The sequence below is a fragment of the Pollachius pollachius genome (genome assembly GCF_949987615.1).
Source record: "Pollachius pollachius genome assembly, chromosome: 14".
NCBI lineage: Eukaryota > Metazoa > Chordata > Actinopteri > Gadiformes > Gadidae > Pollachius > Pollachius pollachius.
This window is the reverse complement of record NC_136947.1, coordinates 11409465-11432683: the sequence shown is the minus strand read 5'-3', so window position 1 is coordinate 11432683 and position 23219 is coordinate 11409465. Positions and strand designations below refer to the sequence as shown.

The window sequence follows — 23219 nt, the reverse complement described above, 5'->3', positions numbered from 1 at the left end:
GGGGGGGGGCTATGCAGAGTCCAGGTGAACTCTGAACAAGTGAGTCTTGAGGTTTATCTCAAAGCTCAGCACTTTGTACTCCGATGCAGGACCCGACACAAGAACACACAACTTAACACATCACACAACTCAACACATCCACATCACACAGCAGTAAACAATACAACACAATGTGTGAGAGTGTTACTGGTCTGCTGACTCAGAGCACTTCCCATGATGCATCCTGGGAAAGGAAAGGGTGGTGTCTCAGAGTGAGTGGGAGGAAGGGGGAGGAGACAGGGATCAGAGGGGGAGGAAGGCATGAAGACAATAGCTCAGGAGTCCCAGAGTGCTTGTCCGCTCAGCAGAGCTCCGCCGTCACCCCGGGCCGAGAGGAGTCTGAGGAATGCTGCTCTCTGTATGGTAATGAGCAGGTCACATGGTGCGTCCTAGGGGGAGGGGAGGTCTTAAACAGGAAGGATCGACCGCGTCCCAGTTGGACTTTAACCCGGACTTAGGACACGGTTCCTGCAGCGCCGAGGCTCTGAGGAGCAGAACCCGGAGAGAGAGAGAACACCAACTCTGGAGAGGAGCCACCACCCAACTGGAGACAAGAACAAACCTGTACCTGTGGTGAAAAACACAGACTAGACTCACCTGGAGTGAAACACACGGACTAGACTCACCTGGAGAGGAGGAATCACCTGGAGGGAAACACACAGACTAGACTCACCTGGAGAGGAGGAGTCACCTGGAGGGAAACACACGGACTAGACTCACCTGGAGAGGAGGAGTCACCTGGAGGGAAACACACGGACTAGACTCACCTGGAGAGGAGGAGTCACCTGGAGGGAAACACACGGACTAGACTCACCTGGAGAGGAGGAGTCACCTGGAGTGAAACACATGGAAATAAGACGACGACTGGGAAATAAACTCACTCAACGTTAACTTTACCTGTCAAGGTTAAACTGGCCTGGACATGAAACACCTCAACTGACGTTGATCTGACCTAGAAATAACAACTTGCCTGGTCCTAAGACTCACCTGGTGCTAAGACTCACCTGGTGGTTAGACTCACCTGGTGGTAAGACTCACCTGGTGCTAAGACTCACCTGGAGGTTAGACTCACCTGGTGCTAAGACTCACCTGGTGGTTAGACTCACCTTTTGGATAGATTCACCTGGTTCAGCCAGGATCCATGGTGTGAAACAGTGTGAGAGACAGTGAGTCCTGTTTAGCCTCTGAGTGGCCCCTCTAGTTGGCCCCCCTAAGTGGTCTCTCTAAGTGGTCTCTCTAAGTGGCCCCTCTGAACCAGCTCTCCAAGGATGCCCACCAACTTCACGGTGGTGCCGGTGAACGACGGGCCCCCAGGACTCCCGGGGACCCCTGGGAGAGACGGAGGGTCCCCCCCAGGGGCCGCCATGCCGGAGACTCTGGACAGCATGTTCAGAGAGGAGGAGGAGCCGGGGAACACACCAGGAACCCCCCCCGGTAGGACCTAATTAACCAATCAACTAAAAGACCTATACAGTTCACTATATAGTTCATTATACAGTGAACGATATCATTATATAGTGAACGATATAGTGAACTATAAAGTTATATAGTGAACTATATAGTTTATTATTTAGTTCACTATGTCTTTCACTTTTTAGTTCACTACATAGTTTACTATATAGTGAATTATATAGTAAACTAAATAGTTCACTATATCGGTCCCATGACTCTGTTCCCTCCAGGAGGCGACCAAAGAGAGAACCGCCCCTTCCTCCCGGACCAGGAAACGGGAGGCTACTATGATGGGAAAAACATGGCATTGTTCGAGGTATCATCATCTATCATCATCTATCATCATCTATCATCTATTGGTCCTCCTCTCTGTCCCCCTCTCTGAGCTCCTCTCTGTCCTCCTCTCTGACCTCCTCTCTCCTCCTCTCCTCTCTCCCCTTTCTCCTCCAGGAGGAGATTGACAGCCACCCCATGGTCTCCTCCCTCCTCAACAAGCTGGCCAACTACACCAACCTCACCCAGGGGGTCCGGGAGCACGAGGAAGCCGAGTACGAGGACGGGGCGCCCAGGGTCACAGTCACGGTAGGAGGGGTCCGGGGGGTCCAGCGGGGTCTAGGGGCTACATAGAGCTCTATGTCCTACTAGCTCTATGTCCTACCCTACATAGAGCTCTATGTCCTACTAGCTCTATGTCCTACCCTACATAGAGCTCTATGTCCTACTAGCTCTATGTCCTACCCTACATAGAGCTCTATGCTCTATGTCCTAAGTCCTACTCTACATAGAGCTCATCTTTACAGGGACTATATATCGCTCTCGTTAATCTCAGAGCGCCAAAATACTGGACTCAACCCTCTGAGTAACAGGAAGAATCCATCCTGTCAACAGGAAGTCATGATTCACAGCGGAGCAAGGGGGAGGGGGGACAGGTTAACCCCTACCTGCTCCTCAAGGAATTTTCTCTGTACTGTCTAACCCCTCCCTGCTCCTTAATGACCTGTCTCTTTAGTGCTGTCTAACCCCTCCCTGCTCCTTAATGACCTGTCTCTTTAGTGCTGTCTAACCCCTACCTGCTCCTTAATGACCTGTCTCTGTACTGTCTAACCCCTACCTGCTCCTTAATGACCTGTCTCTGTACTGTCTAACCCCTACCTGCTCCTTAATGACCTGTCTCTGTACTGTCTAACCCCTACCTGCTCCTTAATGACCTGTCTCTGTAATGTCTAACCCCTACCTGCTCCTTAATGACCTGTCTCTGTAATGTCTAACCCCTACCTGCTCCTGAATGACCTGTCTCTGTACTGTCTAACCCACCTGATGACCTCTGTATGTGTGTGGCCCCAGGGCCCTCAGATGGGGACCTTCATCGGGGTCTACCTGCCCTGCATGCAGAACATCCTGGGAGTCATCCTCTTCCTGCGCCTCACCTGGATCGTCGGGACCGCCGGCGTCCTGGGAACCTTCGCCATCGTCTTCATGTGCTGCGCCTGCGTGAGTATAGAGCTTACACTCACTAGTGAGGGGTAGAGCTGACACTCACTAGTGAGTATAGAGCTCAGTTCACTAGTGAGGACCAGAGCTCACACTTACTAGTGAGGACCAGAGCTCACACTTACTAGTGAGGACCGGAGCTCACACTTACTAGTGAGGACCAGAGCTCACACTTACTAGTGAGGACCGGAGCTCACACTCACTAGTGAGGACCAGAGCTCACACTAACTAGTGAGGACTAGAGCTCACACTCACTACTGAGTATTGAGCTCACAATCACTGGTGAGTATAGAGCTCACACTCACAAGTGAGGGCTAGAGCTAAAGCTCATTAGTGAGTCCCAGGAGACAGTAGAGGAGCATATTGCCAGTGGTGTGTCCTTGTCAGATGTTGATTTTCTGCTCTGCAGACCATGTTGACGGCCATCTCAATGAGCGCCATAGCAACCAACGGTGTGGTGCCAGGTAAAGTAGCTCTTTGATATTGTTATTGATTTAATAACCCCCATTGTCATAATGTTGCTACCAAGTCTGATCTTCTGATTCTTGCTCCTGGACAAGCCGGGGGGGCCTACTACATGATCTCCAGATCTCTGGGGCCCGAGGTCGGGGGTGCTGTTGGACTCTGCTTCTACCTGGGAACCACCTTCGCAGGGTCCCTGTACATACTGGGAACCATCGAGATACTGCTGGTACGTACTGGGACTGGGACATACCGGTTGTACTGGTCCAGACTGTGTCTGTCCCTCAGACCTACATCGTTCCCTCTACTGGGTGTACTGGTCCAGACTTTCCTGGGTGTACTGGTCCAGACTGTGTTCTTCTCTACTGGGTGTACGGGTTTTACTAGTCCAAACTGGGTTCTTCTTTACTGGGTATACTGGTCCAGACTGTGTTCTCCTCTACTGGGTGTATTGGGGGTTCTGGTCCAGACTGTGTTCTCCTCTACTGGGTGTACTGGCCCAGACTGTGTTCTCCTCTACTGGGTGTAGTGATCCAGACTGTACTGGGTGTACTGGTCCAGACTGTGCTCTCCTCTACTGGGTGTACTGATCCAGACTGTACTGGGTGTACTAGTCCAAACTGTGTTCTCCTCTACTGGGTGTACTGGTTAAGACGGTGTTCTCCTCTACTGGGTGTACTGGGTGTACTGGTCCAGACTGTACTGGGTTTACTGGTCCAGACTGTTCTCCTCTACTGGGTGGACTGGTCCAGACTGTGTTCTCCTCTACTGGGTGTACTGGGTGTACTGGTCCAGACTGTACTGGGTGTACTGGTCCAGACTGTGTTCTCCTCTACTGGGTGTACTGTCCAGACTGTGTTCTCCTCTACTGGGTGTACTGGTCCAGACTGTACTGGGTGTACTGGTCCAGACTGTGTTCTCCTCTACTGGGTGTACTGGGTGTACTGGTCCAGACTATACTGGGTGTACTGCTCCAGACTGTGTTCTCCTCTACTGTGTGTACTGGTCCAGACTGTTCTCCTCTACTGGGTGTACTTGGTGGGCTGGTCCAGACTGTGTTCTCCTCTACTGGGTCTACTGGGTGTACTGGTCCAGACTGTACTGGGTGGACTGGTCCAGACTGTACTGGGTGGACTGGTCCAGACTGTTCTTGGTGGACTGGTCCAGACTGTGTTCTCCTCTACTGGGTGTACTGGTTGGACTGGTCCAGACTGTGTGTGTCCCCAGACCTACATCGTGCCGTCCAGCGGGGTGTTCGTGGCGGCGCGGCCGGAGGACGAGGCCTGGGCCACCAGCAACAACATGCGGGTGTATGGCAGTGCCTGCCTGGGCCTCATGGCACTGGTAGTGTTCGTGGGCGTCAAGTAAGACTCATGACAGATAGATATGTTTCATATAATGTACACATTCAGCTGTGTGTGTGTGTATATATATATAGAGAGACACACACAACTGTATTAGTATATATAACAGCTGTATACAACAGCTGTATTGGTATATAACAGTTGTATTGGTATATAACAGCTGTATTGGTATATAACAGCAGTATATAACACCTGTTGTATATCACCTGTGGTCTCAGGTATGTGAACAAGCTGGCGCTGGTGTTCCTGGCCTGTGTGGCGTTGTCCCTCATGGCCGTCTACGCCGGGGTCATCCGCACCGTCATCGAACCGCCCGACTTCCCGTACGTCCGTTGCGCATACTACCGAGTAGTAACTGTAGTACTAGTACTACAGTTACTACTCCTCTAGTAGTATGCTAACATCAGCTTTTATACCACAATTTTTGCCTCCAGTGAATATTCCTCAGTTATGGTAACAGTCTAACACTGTGTAGCTGCATGCACTGACTAGCTAAAATGCTATACTCACCAATATAATTGGCCCGGTACTGACTAGCTAACATGCTATACTCACCAGTAGAGATGGCTCAGTACTGACTAGCTAACACGCTTTTACAAAGTAGCTAACATGGTGTCCATCATCTTCTCAACTCTAACTCCCTTCTCTTTGCTGCAGGATCTGCCTGCTCGGAAACCGTTCTATGAAGAACGATAAGTTTGATAAGTGTGCGAAGACGGAGCTGGTGAACAACGAGACCCAGACCACACTCCTCTGGGCTTTGTTCTGCAATGGCTCGCACCTCAACGCCACCTGTGATGAGTACTTCACTCAACACAACGTCACGGAGATGCCTGGAATACCTGGCCTACTCAGTGGGGTCATCAAAGGTGAGCCAATACCTGTAGATACCTGGTCCTGTACAGGTGAGGGTTACCTGGTCCTATACAGGTGAGGGTTACCTGGTCCTATACAGGTGAGGGTTACCTGGTCCTGTACAGGTCAGGGTTACCTGGTCCTATACAGGTGAGGGTTACCTAGTCCTATTCAGGTGAGTGTTACCTGTAGACACCTGGTCCTATACAGGTGAGGGTTACCTGGTCCTATACACGTGAGGGTTACCTGGTCCTATACACGTGAGGGTTACCTGGTCCTATACACGTGAGGGTTACCTGGTCCTATAAAGGGTGAGGGTTACCTGGTCCTATACACGTGAGAGTTACCTGGTCCTATAAAGGGTAAGGGTTACCTGGTCCTATACACGTGAGGGTTACCTGGTCCTATACACGTGAGGGTTACCTGGTCCTATAAAGGGTGAGGGTTACCTGGTCCTATACACGTGAGGGATACCTGGTCCTATAAAAGGTGAGGGTTACCTGGTCCTATACACGTGAGGGTTACCTGGTCCTATACACGTGAGGGTTACCTGGTCCTATACACGTGAGGGTTACCTGGTCCTATAAAGGGTGAGGGTTACCTGGTCCTATACACGTGAGGGTTACCTGGTCCTATAAAGGGTGAGGGTTACCTGGTCCTATACACGTGAGGGTTACCTGGTCCTATACACGTGGGGGTTACCTGGTCCTATAAAGGGTGAGGGTTACCTGGTCCTATACACGTGAGGGTTACCTGGTCCTATAAAGGGTGAGGGTTACCTGGTCCTATAAAGGGTGAGGGTTACCTGGTCCTATACAGGTGAGGGTTACCTGGTCCTATACACGTGAGGGTTACCTGGTCCTATACAGGTGAGGGTTACCTAGTCCTATACAGGTGAGGGTTACCTGGTCCTATACACGTGAGGGTTACCTGGTCCTATACAGGTGAGGGTTACCTGTTCCTATACAGGTGAGGGTTTGTCCAGAGGAAGGATGACGATATATATGAAGTGATACAATGTGTGTGTGTGTGTGTGTGTGTGTGTGTGTGTGTGTGTGTGTGTGTGTGTGTGTGTGTGTGTGTGTGCAGATAACCTGTGGGGGTCCTACGGGCCGGCGAGGGTCTTCGTGGAGAGGCGTGGCGGCGTGTCGGAGGAGGTCCAGGAGAACCTTGTCATGGATAAACCCTACGTCCTCAACGACATCTCCACCTTTTTCACCCTGCTGGTCGGCATCTACTTCCCCTCCGTCACAGGTAGCACTTTACTCTACACTCTACTAACCTCTATTGTAGCACTCTGCTCTACACTCTGCTAACCTCTATTGTAGCACTCTGCTCTACACTCTACTAACCTCTATTGTAGCACTCTGCTCTACACTCTACTAACCTCTATTGTAGCCCTCTGCTCTACACTCTACTAACCTCTATTGTAGCACTCTGCTCTACACTCTACTAACCTCTTTTGTAGCACTCTGCTCTACACTCTACTAACTTCTATTGTAGCACTCTGCTCTACACTCTACTAACCTCTATTGTAGCACTCTGCTCTACACTCTACTAACCTCTATTGTAGCACTCTGCTCTACACTCTACTAACCTCTATTGTAGCACTCTGCTCTACACTCTACTAACCTCTATTGTAGCACTCTGCTCTACCCTCTGCTAAACTCTATTGTAGCACTCTGCTCTACACTCTACTAAACTCTATTGTAGCACTCTGCTCTACACTCTACTAAATTATATTGTAGCACTCTGCTCTACACTCTACTAAATTATATTGTTGCACTCTAATCAAAACCACTTAACAATATTGTAGCACTCTACTCCGAACTACTAAACTCTATTGTAGTACTCTACTCTACACTCTACTATACTCTATTGTAGCACTCTAATCTATTATTTTTATTAACTTTGGGCCGCGGTGCGGGGGCACCCCTAGTGGTAGGAGCCTCACACTGCGCCCAGTGCCCACTTGCCGTTGTATTAAGGTCACGCGATGAATGCCCCCCCCTTCCCCATCAGGACTCCTCCTACTCCTACTCTATTGTACTGGGTGCTGTGTGTGATTCTACTGTGTGACCCTCTACTCTATTGTCCTGGGTGCTGTGTGTGATTCTACTGTGTGACCCTCTACTCTATTGTCCTGGGTGCTGTGTGTGATTCTACTGTGTGACCCTCTACTCTATTGTCCTGGGTGCTGTGTGTGAGTCTACTGTGTGACCCTCTACTCTATTGTCCTGGGTGCTGTTTCTACTGTGATTCTACTCAGGCATCATGGCAGGCTCCAACAGGTCAGGTGACCTCCGTGACGCCCAGGGGTCCATCCCCGTGGGAACCATCCTGGCCATTGCCACTACCTCCCTCATCTGTATCCTCCCCCGTTACCATGGTTACATGTTCACCCCGTCACCATGGTTACATGTACACCCCGTCACCATGGTTATATGTTCACCCCGTTACCATGGTTACATGTTTGTGTGTGTGTATCCCTGGTTTCATGATGGCACAGTGCTACAGAGCGGCCGTTCCAACTAACACAAATTGGAGTCTGCATGTATACACAATGTTGTCCCTCTTAACGACCCATCAGACATGTCCTGCGTGGTTTTGTTCGGGGCCTGCATTGAAGGGGTTCTCCTCAGAGACAAGTGGGTACAGAAAGGTCAAGGGTCAACCCTTTATCACATGAGACAAGTGGGCACAAAAAGGTCAAGGGTCAACCATTTATCACATGAGACAAGTGGGTACAGAAAGGTCAAGTGTCAACCCTTTATCACATGAGACAAGTGGGTATAGAAAGGTCAAGGGTCAACCCTTTATCACATGAGACAAGTGGGTACAGAAAGGTCAAGAGTCAACGCTTTATCACATCCTTCACACAAATATTAACAGAGGCTGATTATGAAGAGGCTAATGTCCTCTTCATGCTACATGGTTCCTGCTTCAGGTCAGATCAGGGAGGAGGTATCTAAGGTGTCTTCAGACCAGGGAGGAGGTATCTAAGGTGTCTTCAGAGCAGTGAGGAGGTATCTAAGGTGTATTCAGACCAGGGAGGAGGTATCAAAGGTGTATTCAGACCAGGGAGGAGGTATCAAAGGTGTATTCAGACCAGGGAGAAGGTATCAAAGGTGTCTTCAGAGCAGTAAGGAGGTGTCTGAGGTGTCTTCAGAGCAGTGAGGAGGTATCTGAGGTGTCTTCAGAGCAGTGAGGAGGTATCTGAGGTGTCTTCAGAGCAGTGAGGAGGTATCTGAGGTGTCTTCATGGTATTCAGGTTCGGAGCCTCGGTGGGGAAGAACCTTGTGATTGGGACACTGGCCTGGCCGTCACCCTGGGTCATCGTGATTGGCTCCTTCTTCTCCTGCTGTGGGGCGGGGCTTCAGAGCCTCACCGGCGCCCCCCGGTTGCTGCAGGCGATAGCGAGAGACGGCATCATCCCCGCCCTGCAGGTCCTCACGCACACGCACGCACACACACACACACACACACACGTGCGCCCATGCACACTCACACACAGACACAGACACAAACACACATACACACACACACACGCACATGCACAGACACAGACACACACACACACACACATACACACACAGACACACGCATACGCACACAGACACACACAAACACACAAACACACACACACAAACACACATACGCACACAGACACACACACACACACAGACACACACACAAAGACACAGTGAGACGCACACACACACACGCACACACGCATGTCTTTGTTTATTGACTCTGTGTGTGTGTAGGTGTTTGGCCATGGGAAGGCTAATGGCGAGCCCACCTGGGCGCTCCTGATGACCGTGGGGATCTGTGAGATCGGGATCCTGATCGCCTCGCTGGACGCCGTCGCCCCCATCCTCTCCATGTGTGGACCCACACACTGGTGTTACACACACACTAGTGTCACACACACACACACGCTGGTGTTACACACACACACACACACGCTGGTGTTACACGCACAAATGCTGGTGTTACACACACACTGGTGTCACACACACACACACACGCACACACACACACACACACGCTGGTGTTACACACACACTGGTGTTACACACACACACACACACTGGTGTTACACGCACAAATGCTGGTGTTACACACACACTGGTGTTACACACACACATGCACGCTGGTGTCACACATACTGGTCTTACACACACTCACACACTAGTGTTACACACACACACACACACACACTGGTTTTACACACACACTGGTGTTTCACCCGTCCTCACTAGCTGCTGTTACACCCGTCCTCACTAGCTGCTGTTACACTCGTCCTCACTAGCTGCTGTTACACTCGTCCTCACTAGCTGCTGTTACACCCGTCCTCACTAGCTGCTGTTACACCCGTCCTCACTAGCTGCTGTTACACTCGTCCTCACTAGCTGCTGTTACACCCGTCCTCACTAGCTGCTGTTACACCCGTCCTCACTAGCTGCTGTTACACCCATCCTCACTAGCTGCTGTGTGTGTTCAGGTTCTTCCTGATGTGTTACCTCTTCGTGAACCTGGCCTGTGCCGTCCAGACCCTCCTCAGGACCCCCGCCTGGAGACCCCGCTTCAAGTTCTACCACTGGTGTGTTAGTGTGTCTCAAAGTGTGTGTGTGTGTCTTAATGTGTGTGTGTGTGTGTGTGTACGGTAACGTGTGTGTGTGTGTGTTTGTGTGTGTGTGTGTCTGTATGTGTGTGTGTCCAGGACGCTGTCCTTCCTGGGGATGAGTCTGTGTCTATCCCTCATGTTCATCTCCTCCTGGTACTACGCCCTGGTTGCCATGGTGATCGCTGGCTGCATGTACAAGTACATCGAGTACCGAGGGTGAGACACACCACATCACCTGTCTACCTGCACACCCGTCTGGCTGCTTCCCTGTCTCCTTCTCTACCTGTCTCCATCTCTTCCTGCCTCCCTTTCTACCTCTACCTGTCTCCCTCTCTACCTGTCTCCCTCTCTCCCTCTCTGCCTGTCTCCCTGTCTACCTGTCTCCCTCTCTACCTGTCTACCTCTGTACCTGTCTCCCTCTCTACCTGTCTACCTCTCTACCTCTCTACCTGTCTCCCTCTCTACCTGTCTACCTATCTACCTGTCTCCCTCTCTAACTCTCTACCTGTCTCCCTCTCTACCTGTTTCCCTCCCTACTTCTTTACCTCTCTACATGTCTCCCGCTCTACCTGTCTCCCTGTCTCCCTCTCTACCTGTCTACCTGTCTGTGTGCAGGGCGGTGAAGGAGTGGGGAGACGGGATCCGAGGGTTATCTCTCAACGCGGCACGCTACGCCCTGATCCGCCTGGAGGAGGCACCGCCGCACACCAAGAATTGGCGGTATGTGTCTGTCTGTCTGTCTGTCTGTCTGTCTGTCTGTCTGTCTGTCTGTGTATCTGTCTGTCTGTCTGTCTGTCTTTGTCGTTCTTAGTTATTAATTATTTCTGAACCTCGTTCGAGGCATTCTCCTCTCCTTGGAACAGGATACTCCAAATGTGCATAACCCTAGTTAACTCTAGCTAACCGTAGTTAAACCTAGTTTACCCGAGCAAACCATAGCTAACCATAGCTAAACCTAGCTAACTCTAGTTAACCCTAGCTAATCATGGCTAAACCTAGCTAACCTTAGTTAACCATAGCTAACCATAGCTAAACCTAGCTAACCCTAGTTAACCCTAGCTTACCATAGCTAAACCTAGCTATTCCTAGTTAACCCTAGCTAACCCTAGCTAACCATGGCTAACCCAACCTTAACCTGGCTAACCCTACCAAACACTAGCCTAACCAAGCCGAGCTAAACCCAGCAAACCCAAGCTAACCATAGTTAACCTAGCTAACCCGAGCATACCCTAGCTAACCAGACCTAACACTGGCTAACCCTTGCTAACCGTAGTTAACCATAGCTAAACCTAGTTAACTTGAGCTAACCATAGTTAACTCTAGTTATCCCGAGTTAACCCTTGTTAATTCTAGCTTGTAGGAAGTATGGGACTGGTCCCCAGTCCACTGACACAGTGATCTGGTATTGGTCCCCAGTCCTCACCCAGTGCTCTGGGACTGGTCCCCAGTCCACCAACCCAGTGTTCTGGGACTGGTCCCCAGTCCACTGACCAAGGGCGTAGGAACCGGGGGGGACGGAGGGGACGTGTCCCCTCCAATATTGGAGACAGGCGCATTTGTCCCACCTAAAAATTATACCGGGGGGAGCAAAATATTTTATTTTATTTTGAAAGCGCAACACAGCGTCTTGACACCACTTCTTATTCTAAAAAACTGGATGATTGAGCGTGCAATTAAAGAATTGATTTGATATTTATCAGTTCATTACTGCCATTCAAAATGTGTTTTCCTTTACATTTACAAATGTATCTTTCTAGTAGAATAAAATATATTTGTGAATTTTTTCAGTGTAGTTAATTTATGACATATTTCTGTTCAAACCATTAACGGATCTGTCAGGTTTCCGATATGTGTCCCCCCCAATGTTAAACTCATTCCTACGCCCCTGCCACTGACCCAGTGCTCTGGGACTGGTCCCCAGTCCACTGACCCAGTGTTCTGGGACTGGTCCCCAGTCCACTGACTGAGTGCTTTGGGACTGGTCCCGAGTCCTCACTTAGTGTTCTGGGACTGGTCCCCAGTCCACTGACCCAGTGCTCTGGGTGGGACTTGTCCCCACTCACCCAGTGCTGGTCCCCAGTCCACTGACCCAGTGCTGTCCCCCAGCCCCCAGCTGCTGGTCCTGTGTAAGCTGGACTCTGAGCTGGAGGTGAAGCACCCCAGACTGCTGTCCCTCACCACCCAGATGAAGGCTGGGAAGGGGCTGACCATCGTCAGCTCCGTCCTGGAGGGCACTTACATGGGCCGGGGGGCCGAGGCCAAGACTGGAGAGCAGGTGAGGGGGGGATCGGGACTTGGGGGATGAGGGGGGGAGGAGGGCGGAGGGGGGAGGGAGGGAGGGAGGGAGGCTCAGTTTGTGGACAGATCAACAACGGTGTTGAGGTGCAGGATGTGATGTCACTGTTCCCGTCTCCAGAGGCTGAAGGCGGCCATGCTGGAGGAGAAGACCAAGGGCTTCAGCCACGTGGTGGTGACCTCCAGCCTGAGGGACGGCTTCAGCCTGCTGGTCCAGGCCGCTGGCTTGGGGGGCATGAAGCACAACACAGTGCTGCTTGCCTGGCCCGCCGGCTGGAGGGGGGCGCCGGAGTACTGCTGGAAGAACTTCATAGGTACTAATACTACTAGAACTAGTACTAATACTACTACTGGAGGAGGGCCTGGGCTACTGCTGGAAGAACTTCATAGGTACTAATACTGCTAGTGCTACTAGCAATATTAGTACTTCATAGGTAATGTATTACTGCTAATACTACTACTACTACAATACTAATACTACTATTACAAGTACTACTATGATACTAATACTACTACTTGAGAGAACTTAATAGGTACTTATAGTACTAGTACTTTTACTCATACTACTAGTACTAATACTACTAGAACTAGTAATAATACTACTACTGGAGGGGGCACCGGACTACTGCTGGAAGATCTTCATAGGTACTAATACTACTAGTACTACTACTGATAATACTACTGGAGGGGGCGCAATAATACTGCTGGAAGAACTTCATAGGTAGTAGTACTACTTCTAATGCTACTAGTTCTACTAGTACTACTACTAGTATTAATAAAGGTACTACTGAAGGCAGGCACAGGGCGCGTACTGCTTGAAGAACTTCAGAGGTACAGTACTACTACTAGTACTAATACGAGTCCTGCTACTACTAGTCCTACTACTAGTCCTACTAGTACTACTATTACTAGTAAAACACATGACCTCCTCCAGAGACGGTGAGGGAGACCACCTCGGCCCACCAGGCCCTGCTGGTGGCTAAGAACATCGACCGTTTCCCTGGTAACCAGCAGCGTCTGGAGGGCACAGTGGACGTGTGGTGGATCGTCCACGACGGAGGCCTCCTCATGCTGCTGCCTTTCCTGCTGAAACAACACAAGGTAATGCACCACCCAATGCACCACCCAATGTAACCCTGTCTGCACCACCCATTACACCACCCAATACACCTGTCTGAACCACCCAATACACCACCCGATGTAACCCTGGCTGCACCACCCATTACACCACCTAATACACCTGTCTGCACCACCCAATACACCAACCAATGTAACCCTGTATGCACCACCCATTACACCACCCAATACACCTGTCTACACCACCCAATACACCACCCAATGTTACCCTGTCTGCACCACCCATTACACCACCCAATACACCTGTCTACACCACCCAATGTAACCCTGTCTGCACCACCCAATACACCACCCCATGTTACTCCTGCTGAAACAACACAAGGTAAACCTGTCTGCACCAACCATCAGTCTCTCTACCTTTCTGTCTCTCTACTTGTCTGTCTCTAAGCTGTCTGTGTCTCTGCCTTTCTGTCTCTAACCTGTCTCTCTCTAAGCTGTCGTCTCTCTACCTGTCTGTCTCCAGGTGTGGAAGCAGTGCAGGATGCGTATCTTCACTGTTGCCCAGATGAATGATAACTCCATCCAGATGAAGAAGGACCTCCAGATGTTCCTGTACCAGCTCCGCCTGGACGCCCAGGTGGAGGTAGTGGAGATGGTGAGTCTCTGGCCTGCTATGTTTCCTGACCCCACTGCCCAGACCCCACCCTGGGCAGTGAGGATCAGGACCAGGTGGGGGTGGGGACCGGGCGGGGGGGGAGACCAGGTGTCTGCTCTGTTGATGGCAAAAAAAGGTTTGGTTTTACCTCTGTGAAATGTATTGTAAAAGGACATCCCTCTCTCTCTCTCTCCCTCTCTCTCTCTCTCTCTCTCTCTCTCTCTCTCTCTCTCTCAGCATGAGAGTGATATCTCAGCCTTCACCTATGAGAAGACTCTGGTGATGGAGCAGAGATCTCAGATGCTCAAACAGATGCAGCTGTCTCGCACCGAGCGGCAGAGGGAGGTAAGGTTTCTAAGAGAGAGAGAGAGAGAGAGCGAGCTCCACTACCCTAGCTTCCTATCGCTAGCTGCTGTCCTGAGAACATGAGGAGGTTGAGGCAGCAGGGTGGTGGACTCTCAGAGGACTATTGGGACGTGACTCAGACTCCAGCTCACTCCCTGACCTCTGACCTCAGGCCCAGCTGATCCACGACCTCAACACGGCGTCTCATTGTTCGAGCAGCAAGCGGGCGGCACCGGAGCAGGTCCAGATGACCTGGACCAAAGAGAAGCTGATCACCGAGAGGAACCGCCACAGGGAGGGCGTGGGGGTGAAGGACCTGTTCAGCATGAGGCCGTAGGTACACCTGTCTGTCTGCCTGTCTGTCTGTCTGTCTGTCTGTCTGTCTTTTCAGCATGAGGCCGTAGGTACACCTGTCTGTCTGTCTGTCTGCCTGTCTGTCTGTCTGTCTGTTCAGCATGAGGCCGTAGGTACACCTGTCTGTCTGCCTGTCTGTCTGCCTGTCTGTCTGTTCAGCATGAGGCCGTAGGTACACCTGTCTGTCTGTCTGCCTGTCTGCCTGTCTGTCTGTCTGTCTGTCTGTCTGTCTGTTCAGCATGAGGCCGTAGGTACACCTGTTTGTCTGCCTGTCTTCCTGTCTGTCTGTCTGTCTGTTCAGCCTGAGGCCGTAGGTACACCTGTCTGTCTGCCTGTCTGTCTGTCTGTCTGTCTGTCTGTTCAGCATGAGGCCGTAGGTACACCTGTCTGTCTGCCCGTCTGTCTGTCTGTCTGTCTGTCTGTCTGTTCAGCATGAGGCCGTAGGTACACCTGTCTGTCTGTCTGTCTGTCTGTCTGTCTGTCTGTCTGTTCAGCATGAGGCCGCAGGTACACCTGTCTGTCTGACTGTCTGTCTGTCTGTTCAGCATGAGGCCGTAGGTACACCTGTCTGTCTGTCTGTCTGTCTGTCTGTCTGTCTGTCTGTCTGTCTGTCTGTCTGTCTGTCTGTCTGTCTGTCTGCCTAGCTAACCTGTCGGTTCAACATGAATCAGACAGGTGAGTCTATTCACCTGACTGTGTGTCTGATGGTTTTGTGTTTTACATATTTTTATACATTATACTACTTAAAACATTATAGGGTTAGGGTTAGGGAACTTATTTATCTAAACATGTCAATACATATGCCTGTGAATGTTCTTGACGTAATTATTAATGTTCTTCATTTTTGTCTCTTTTTCAGGGAATGGGAAAAGCTGTGAGTCACTCTATTTTTTACCATTTCAATCAATAATGCTTGTGCTCATCATTAATTAATTAACAATTAACTAAACTAATCATCATTCACATTCACATAAACATTCAGGGCGTTCATCAGACGCTTTTATCCAACGAGACTTAAAACAAGTCCATTTGTCATAAGAAAGAGAGACAACAATATTGCTGTCGGATATTCAAAGAAAAAGTGCCAAATTAAAATATATCAATATAATAAATATAATTTCAAAGAATTATACAATATAATAAATATTTTATATAAACAATACTAATATTATAAATATTATAAACAAAATGTAACAATGTAATATATTATATCATTGAAAAAATAGTAGTAATCACTTAAACTTGAGGATGATGATGATGTTGTGGTTGCTTAGTAACCACTCCAACGTGAAGATGATGATGATTTAGTGGTTGCCTAGTAACCGCTCCAATGAGACAATGATGATGTTGTGGTTGCTTAGTAACCACTCCTACATGATGATCATGATGTTGTGGTTCCCTAGTAACCACTCCAACGTGCGGAGGATGCACACAGCCGTCAAACTGAACGCAGCCGTGCTCACGAAGTCCCAGAACGCCGAGCTGGTCCTGCTCAACATGCCAGGACCCCCGCGCAACGCAGAGGGGGACCAGAACTGTATCCTCTAATACTTCTACATCTACTACTCATACGGATACTAATACTACGAGTACTGCTGTAATACTACTACTAATACTACTCATATTGAAACTACTACTACGAGTACTGCTGTAATACTACTACTAATACTACTCATATTGATACTAATACTATAAGTCCTCTAGTACTGCTCTAATGCTACTACTAATACTACTCATACTAATACTATTACGACTACACTACCACTCATACTGATACTAATACTATTAGTACTGCTCTAATACTATTACTGATACTACTCATACTGATTCTAATACTACTAGTCTAGTAGTACTGCTCTAATACTACTACTCATACTACTCATACTGATACTAATACTACTAGTCTACTAGTACTGCTCTAATACTACTACTAATACTACTCATACTGATACTAATACTACTACCCTACCACTCATACTGATGATTATACTTCTAGTACTGCTCTAATACTAGTACTAATTCTACTCATACTGATGCTAATACTACTAGTACTGCAGTAATACTACTACTGCTACCCTACTATCAGCGCTGAGCTCCTGAACCGGGTGGCAGACATGGAGTTCCTGGAGGTGCTGATGGAGGGTCTGGAGCGGGTACTGCTGATCAGGGGCGGGGGCCGCGAAGTCATCACCATCTACTCGTAGGGGGGGGGGGGGGCCGCGAAGTCATCACCATCTACTCGTAGGGGGGGGGGGGGGCCGCGAAGTCATCACCATCTACTCGTAGGGGGGGGGGGGGCCGCGAAGTCATCACCATCTACTCGTAGGGGGGGGGGGGGGCCGTGAAGTCATCACCATCTACTCGTAGGGGGGGGGGGGGGGGGGGGCCGCGAAGTCATCACCATCTACTCGTAGGGGGGGGGGGGTCATCACCATCTACTCCTAGAGGGGGGGTCTACTCCTGGGTGAGGAGGGGAATACAACTAGCCATCCCAATAGCAACTCACTTGGGGTGGTATTGCTATTGGGATGGCTAGTTGTGTTCATCAGAACTAACTACTGACGAGCAAAAGTGCTGCCAATGTTTTTTTTTCCATTGTTCTAAAACTTTAGCACAATGCTAAAGCTATTCTGTCAAGATTTGTTGTGAATAGGGAGGAATGTAATGTACATTTTTTACATAAACTAATATTGTTGTTTAGTTGATAGACATTTCCACAATGTATAAACTTTAAAAGTATAGATTAGATTTGATCTGCATCCCACTTGTTTGCTGTGTGTGTGTGTGTCTATGCGTAAGTGTGTTATATTTGTCCCATTGTAATAAAATGGATAGAATCACTTCTTTATGTCTTCTGATATCAATCATCCTCAACTTTGTGTGTCTATTGTGTCTATACACCACAAACACACGCACACACACACACACGCACACAGCCCCATGAGTCAGTGAACGTTGATTTGATTCATGGTGAGGCTGCTCATTAAAATGTTTTTCTCTCTCCTCCTCCTCTTCGCTCCTCCTTTCCTCCTCTCCTCTCTCCTCTTACCTCCTCTCCTCTCTCCTCCTCTCCACTCCTTCTCCTCTCCTCTCCCCCTCTCATTCCTTATCGCTATTGTATTTTAGTATGTGTGTGTGTGTGTGTGTGTGTGTGTGGGTGTGCGTGTGTGGTGTTTGATCATGCTGTATGTGTGTGTCTGTGTGTGTGTGTGTGTGGTGTTTGATCATGCTGTGTGTGTGTGTGTGTGTGTGTGTGTGTGTGTGTGTGTGTGTGTGTGTGTGTGTGTGTGTGTGTGTGTGTGTGTGTGTGTGGAGGGACTGTCAGGCCACTGTTGCTACCTTATATAACCCCCCCCCCCAACATGTTATTAATTATTTTAATTATTTTAATGAGAGATTAAATGAGTTCTGTCATCTGTGGGAACCGACCGCCGAGATGCCTTTGTTTTAGTAAGAAGAAACACACAAATACACAGACGCACACACACAACCATGCACACACGCAGCTAGGTGTAGCAGCTAGGTATTGTGTTGCATCTAGGTGTTGTGTAGCAGCTAGGTGTAGCAGCTAGGTGTTGTGTAGCAGCTAGGTGTAGCAGCTAGGTGTTGTGTAGCAGCTAGGTGCAGCAGCTAGGTGTTGTGTAGCAGCTAGGTGTTTTGTAGCAGCTAGGTGTTGTGTAGCAGCTAGGTGTTGTGTAGCAGCTAGGTGTTGTGTAGCAGCTAGGTGTTTTGTAGCAGCTAGGTGTTGTGTAGCAGCTAGGTGTTTTGTAGCAGCTAGGTGTTGTGTAGCAGCTAGGTGTTGTATAGGAGCTAGGTGTTTTGTAGCAGCTAGGTGTTGTGTAGCAGCTAGGTGTTTTGTAGCAGCTAGGTGTTTTGTAGCAGCTAGGTGTTGTATAGGAGCTAGGTGTTGTATAGGAGCTAGGTGCAGTAGCTTGGTGTAGCAGCTAGGTGTTGTATAGGAGCTAGGTGCAGTAGCTTGGTGTAGCAGCTAGGTGTTGTCTAGCACCTAAGTGTAGCAGTTGGTGTTGTGGAACAGCTAGGTGTAGCAGTGAGGTGTTGTGTAGAAGCTAGGTGCAGTAGCTAGGTGTAGCAGCCCGGTGTTGTGTAGCACCTAAGTGTAGAAGTTGTTGTTGTGTAGCAGCTACATGCAGCATCTAGGTGTAGTGTTGGGGCTAGGTGTTGTGTAGCAGCTAGGTGTTGTGTTGGGGCTAGGTGTAGTGTTGGGGCTAGCTGTTGTGTATCAGCTAGGTGTTGTGTAGCACTGGTGTTGTGCTAGTAGTGTTGGGCCACTGGTGTTAACTGGAGTCAACTTTCCGAGTCTGAGTTTGAATCCAGAGAACTGAGAGGGTCTTTGTAGCGACGGGAGGGGGGAGAGTGAGTGTGTGTGTGTCTGAGAGAGTGGTTTCTGTGTGTGAGGGCGAGGTAGAGAGAGTGAGAGAGAGGGGAGGCAAAGTGCCGGAGATCTCCTTCTTGGTCGCTCCTCTCCCAGTCGGCTCAACTCTTACTTGTAAACTTTGTGGATTTTAAAGCTTTCAGACGGATCGAAGCAGCGGATGAGACATGGCCGTCCTGCGGTGAGGAACCCAGCTCCCCGTTCAGGGGGTGGGGGCAGGGGGGGTCCTGTGGTGGGGGGTCCTGTTGGGCACTGAGGGGTCCTGGGGTTAGGCAGGGGGGGTCCTGGGGTGAGGGGTCCTGGGGGGTGGTGAGGGGTCCTGGGGTCAGTGAGGGGTCCTGGGGGGTGGTGAGGGGTCCTGGGGTCAGTGAGGGGTCCTGGGGGGTGGTGAGGGGTCCTGGGGGGTGGTGAGGGGTCCTGGGGGGTGGTGAGGGGTCCTGGGGGGTGGTGAGGGGTCCTGGGGGGTGGTGAGGGGTCCTGGGGTCAGTGAGGGGTCCTGGGGGGTGGTGAGGGGTCCTGGGGGGTGGTGAGGGGTCCTGGGGTCAGTGAGGGGTCCTGGGGTCAGTGAGGGGTCCTGGGGGGTGGTGAGGGGTCCTGGGGGGCGGTGTGGGGTCCTGGGGCAGGGTGGGGTCCTGGGGCAGGGTGGGGTCCTGGGGCAGGGTGGGGTCCTGGGGCAGGGAGGGGTCCTGGGGCAGGGTGGGGTCCTGGGGCAGTGAAACTGATCCCGTTGGTCCTTCCTGCAGGCTCTCCAGGGGCTGTGTGTCCGTGAGTCTGATGCTGTGGAGCTGTCTGTCCACCGCTGCTGTCCAGACAGAAGGTAACTCTCCTCAGCCTAACTCTATTATCTTTAATTACCGCTTCGTACCAAAACTAATCTGCTGCGTGGAATGAGCGCTGGTGGAGAATTTGAAGCAGAAATGCACTATTATTTAATTGCCGGGTGGGCAGGGGAGGGCAGGGGGGGGGGGCATGGGGTCTACAGCTAGGGTGCCTATCCACAGGGTGTAGGGCGCCTCCCTACAGGTTGTAGGGTGCCTCCCTACAGGGTGTAGGGTGCCTCCCTACAGGGTGTAGGGTGCGTGCTTTAGGGTCTACAGGTAGGGTGCCTATCCACAGGGTGTAGGGTGCGTGCTTTAGGGTCTACAGGTAGGGTGCCTCCCTGCACCCTGTAGGGAGGTGCCCTAGCTGTAGACCCTAGAGCACTTACCCTAAACCCAACCACTAGGCACCCTAAAGGGGCAACACTTAATATTCATATTACTATGCTGAGACCCTAATGAATCAGAATCAGAATTACTTTTATTACATTACATTAATTACTTTTTGTACAAGTACACAAGAGTAAAATGATTACAGTATGCTTGGAACCTCAACACACACATAGCAGCAACAATACAACATAAAGTAAATAGATACATTTAGTTAAAGATCCCATGGCGTGAAAATTTCACTTTCTGAGGTTTTCTAACATTAATATGAGTTCCCCTAGCCTACCTATGATCCCCCAGTAGCTAGAAATTCCGTTGGATGTAAAACGAGCACTAGGCTTTCTGCTCCGCCTTAGAAAAAACGAAGCTCAGACACAGCGTTTTGGAATTTTCCCGTATGTCGTCATGAGGGGAGATGCCACCTCCCCTTTCTCTGCCTTGCCAGCCCAGAGAATTTGGCCCGCCATTGAGATACGACCGTCCGAGCGCCGTGTGTGTGTGTGTGTGTGTGTGTGTGTGTGTGTGTGTGTGTGTGTGTGTGTGTGATGGCACACACTGTAACGTAAGTGTTGTACACTTCTTTGTTATTTGGATAACCGTTCTGCTGTTTTATGGCGCATAACACGTCGGACTCTCGTCTCTGGTATTTCCACAACGAGACTCGTAGTGGGACTTATCTCAGCCATGGTTGAGAAGGAATTGGGGGAAAGGAACTTTGGCTTTGACCCCCTGCAGTACATGAACCACGACATGGAGGAGAAAGAGATTGTTGCCAGCGAATGTCTGGCAACAATCAGCGGGCACCGCCTCGGCGCTGCCCGCTGCCCACTGCAGGAGGCGTGGTGCCTAAGCTCTGCCCGCTGCCGAGGCGGTGGTTCCTCGGCAGTGAGGCTCCAGCGGGAGACAACCGCGGTCAACAATCCCTTTCTCCTCCATGTCGTGGTTCAGTCTACTTCAGATCGATGTGGACGTGGAAGAACCAGAGACGTCGGAGAACCCGACGCAGTTGTTTGACATTCATAATATCGTCTGGAGGCTCACACAGCTTTTGGCCGTAATAATATACATTATTTGATATAGATATCTATGTATAATATGATATTATTTAGATATAGAGCTCCAGGACTCCTGCCGGAGCACCCAGTGTTCTAGAATATTTACAGAACACGGCCAAAGGCTGTGTGCGCCTTGCCATTGCGATACATCAACTGTAAACAGAGCGCATGGTACCGTGGCAGCAAGCTGCTCAGGACCACACCCCCACCCTCCTCCTTGACCCGCCTCTTTCCTCCTCATTTGCATTAAAGCTACAGACACCGAAACGGTGCGTTTGGGGAAAGCTCAATGTGTGACTGGCTCGTAGTGGCCGTAATCCTGCACCACGGCTGAATTTCGGGAACATCTTCAAATACTGTGTTTGGGGCCCACTAATATCTATATTAAAGCATCCATAAAGTAGCATGCCATGGGACCTTTAAAAATGCTTAAAATAAGTATGAAAAATAAGTAAAAAATAAGTCATATAAATGTAAAGTGATCGAGTGGTATTGGTACCAGCCATGGTTGATTGTAGATGACCTGTGCCCCTCAGATAACACGATGATCATCACTATGGATTGGCTTTTTTTTTTGTCAAAAATACATCAGTGTTACTTGTATTGGTCCCATAAACAACACATGGGAAGTCTTTAGTGAACATGGGAAGACTTTAGTGAGCATGGGAAGTCTGTATTGAACATAGGAAGTCTATAGTGAGGTTTCGAACATACAAAGGTGATAAGGGAGGGTTTGTTAGGCTTAAGTCAGTGTTGGAAGTTGTGTTTCTTCAGACCTGAGTATTGCCTGGGTGCTGGACCAGCTGCTGTTTGAAAGAGCAGGACCCAACGGGCTGACAGTTCAAAGGGGTTTTTCCCAAATCTTGTTACGTCAGAACTGGGAGGGTGTTTGTGGAATGATCTGAGAACTGTTTCCTTAACGGGCTAGAGGTCGTTTCAGAGCTGGAGCTAGGAGAGGTTCTGACATGAGAAGGTCATGGAAGAGGCCTTATGGAGATATCATAGTCTGGCTCCCTGTTATCGAAGGTTATGGTATTGTTGTCATGGTTACCCGCCACAGAGAATGTTAGAGTGAATCCTCAGCTTTGTTTTCACACCATGTGGCCTCTGAAGACACAAAGGGCGTCTGTGGGGCTATGGACACGTGGTGCTTGATGAGGACATCAGGGACATGTTGTCACTGTACCCAGGGATTAGCACTGTACACTGTATCCAGGGATCAGTTCTGTACCTAGGGATCAGCACTGTAGCCAGGGATCAGCAACGTACACTGTACCCAGGGATATCAGCACTGTATACACCAGAGCTAACAGCACTGTACCCCCCAGAGCTAACAGCACTGTACCCAGGGATCAGCAGTGTACCCAGGGATCAGCAGTGTACCAAGGGCTATCAGCACTGTATACACCAGGGCTATAAGCACTGTACACACCAGGGCTATCAGCACTGTATACACCAGGGCTATCAGCACTGTACACACCAGGGCTATCAGCACTGTACGCACCAGGGCTAACAGCACTGTACCCAGGGATCAGCAGTGTACC

General features: G+C 50.0%; 1 protein-coding gene across 1 annotated transcript; it reads left to right on the top strand.

The window, feature by feature from the left end:
- Positions 1-346: 346 nt before the first annotated feature.
- On the top strand, positions 347-17223 carry LOC307085411 (solute carrier family 12 member 7-like; the record flags this gene model as incomplete). Its single annotated transcript, XM_079750197.1, has 26 exons — positions 347-1473; positions 1722-1807; positions 1942-2073; positions 2836-2982; positions 3392-3446; positions 3543-3673; positions 4672-4808; positions 5027-5131; positions 5466-5677; positions 6753-6917; positions 7933-8031; positions 8254-8311; positions 8935-9109; positions 9431-9549; positions 10171-10269; positions 10390-10509; positions 10909-11013; positions 12400-12568; positions 12710-12902; positions 13523-13689; positions 14189-14320; positions 14558-14665; positions 14838-14998; positions 15879-15893; positions 16423-16556; positions 17132-17223. The coding sequence occupies exons 1-26, from the start codon at positions 1308-1310 to the stop codon at positions 17221-17223; spliced, it is 3282 nt and encodes a 1093-aa protein (XP_079606323.1). The 5' UTR covers positions 347-1307.
- Positions 17224-23219: the final 5996 nt, after the last annotated feature.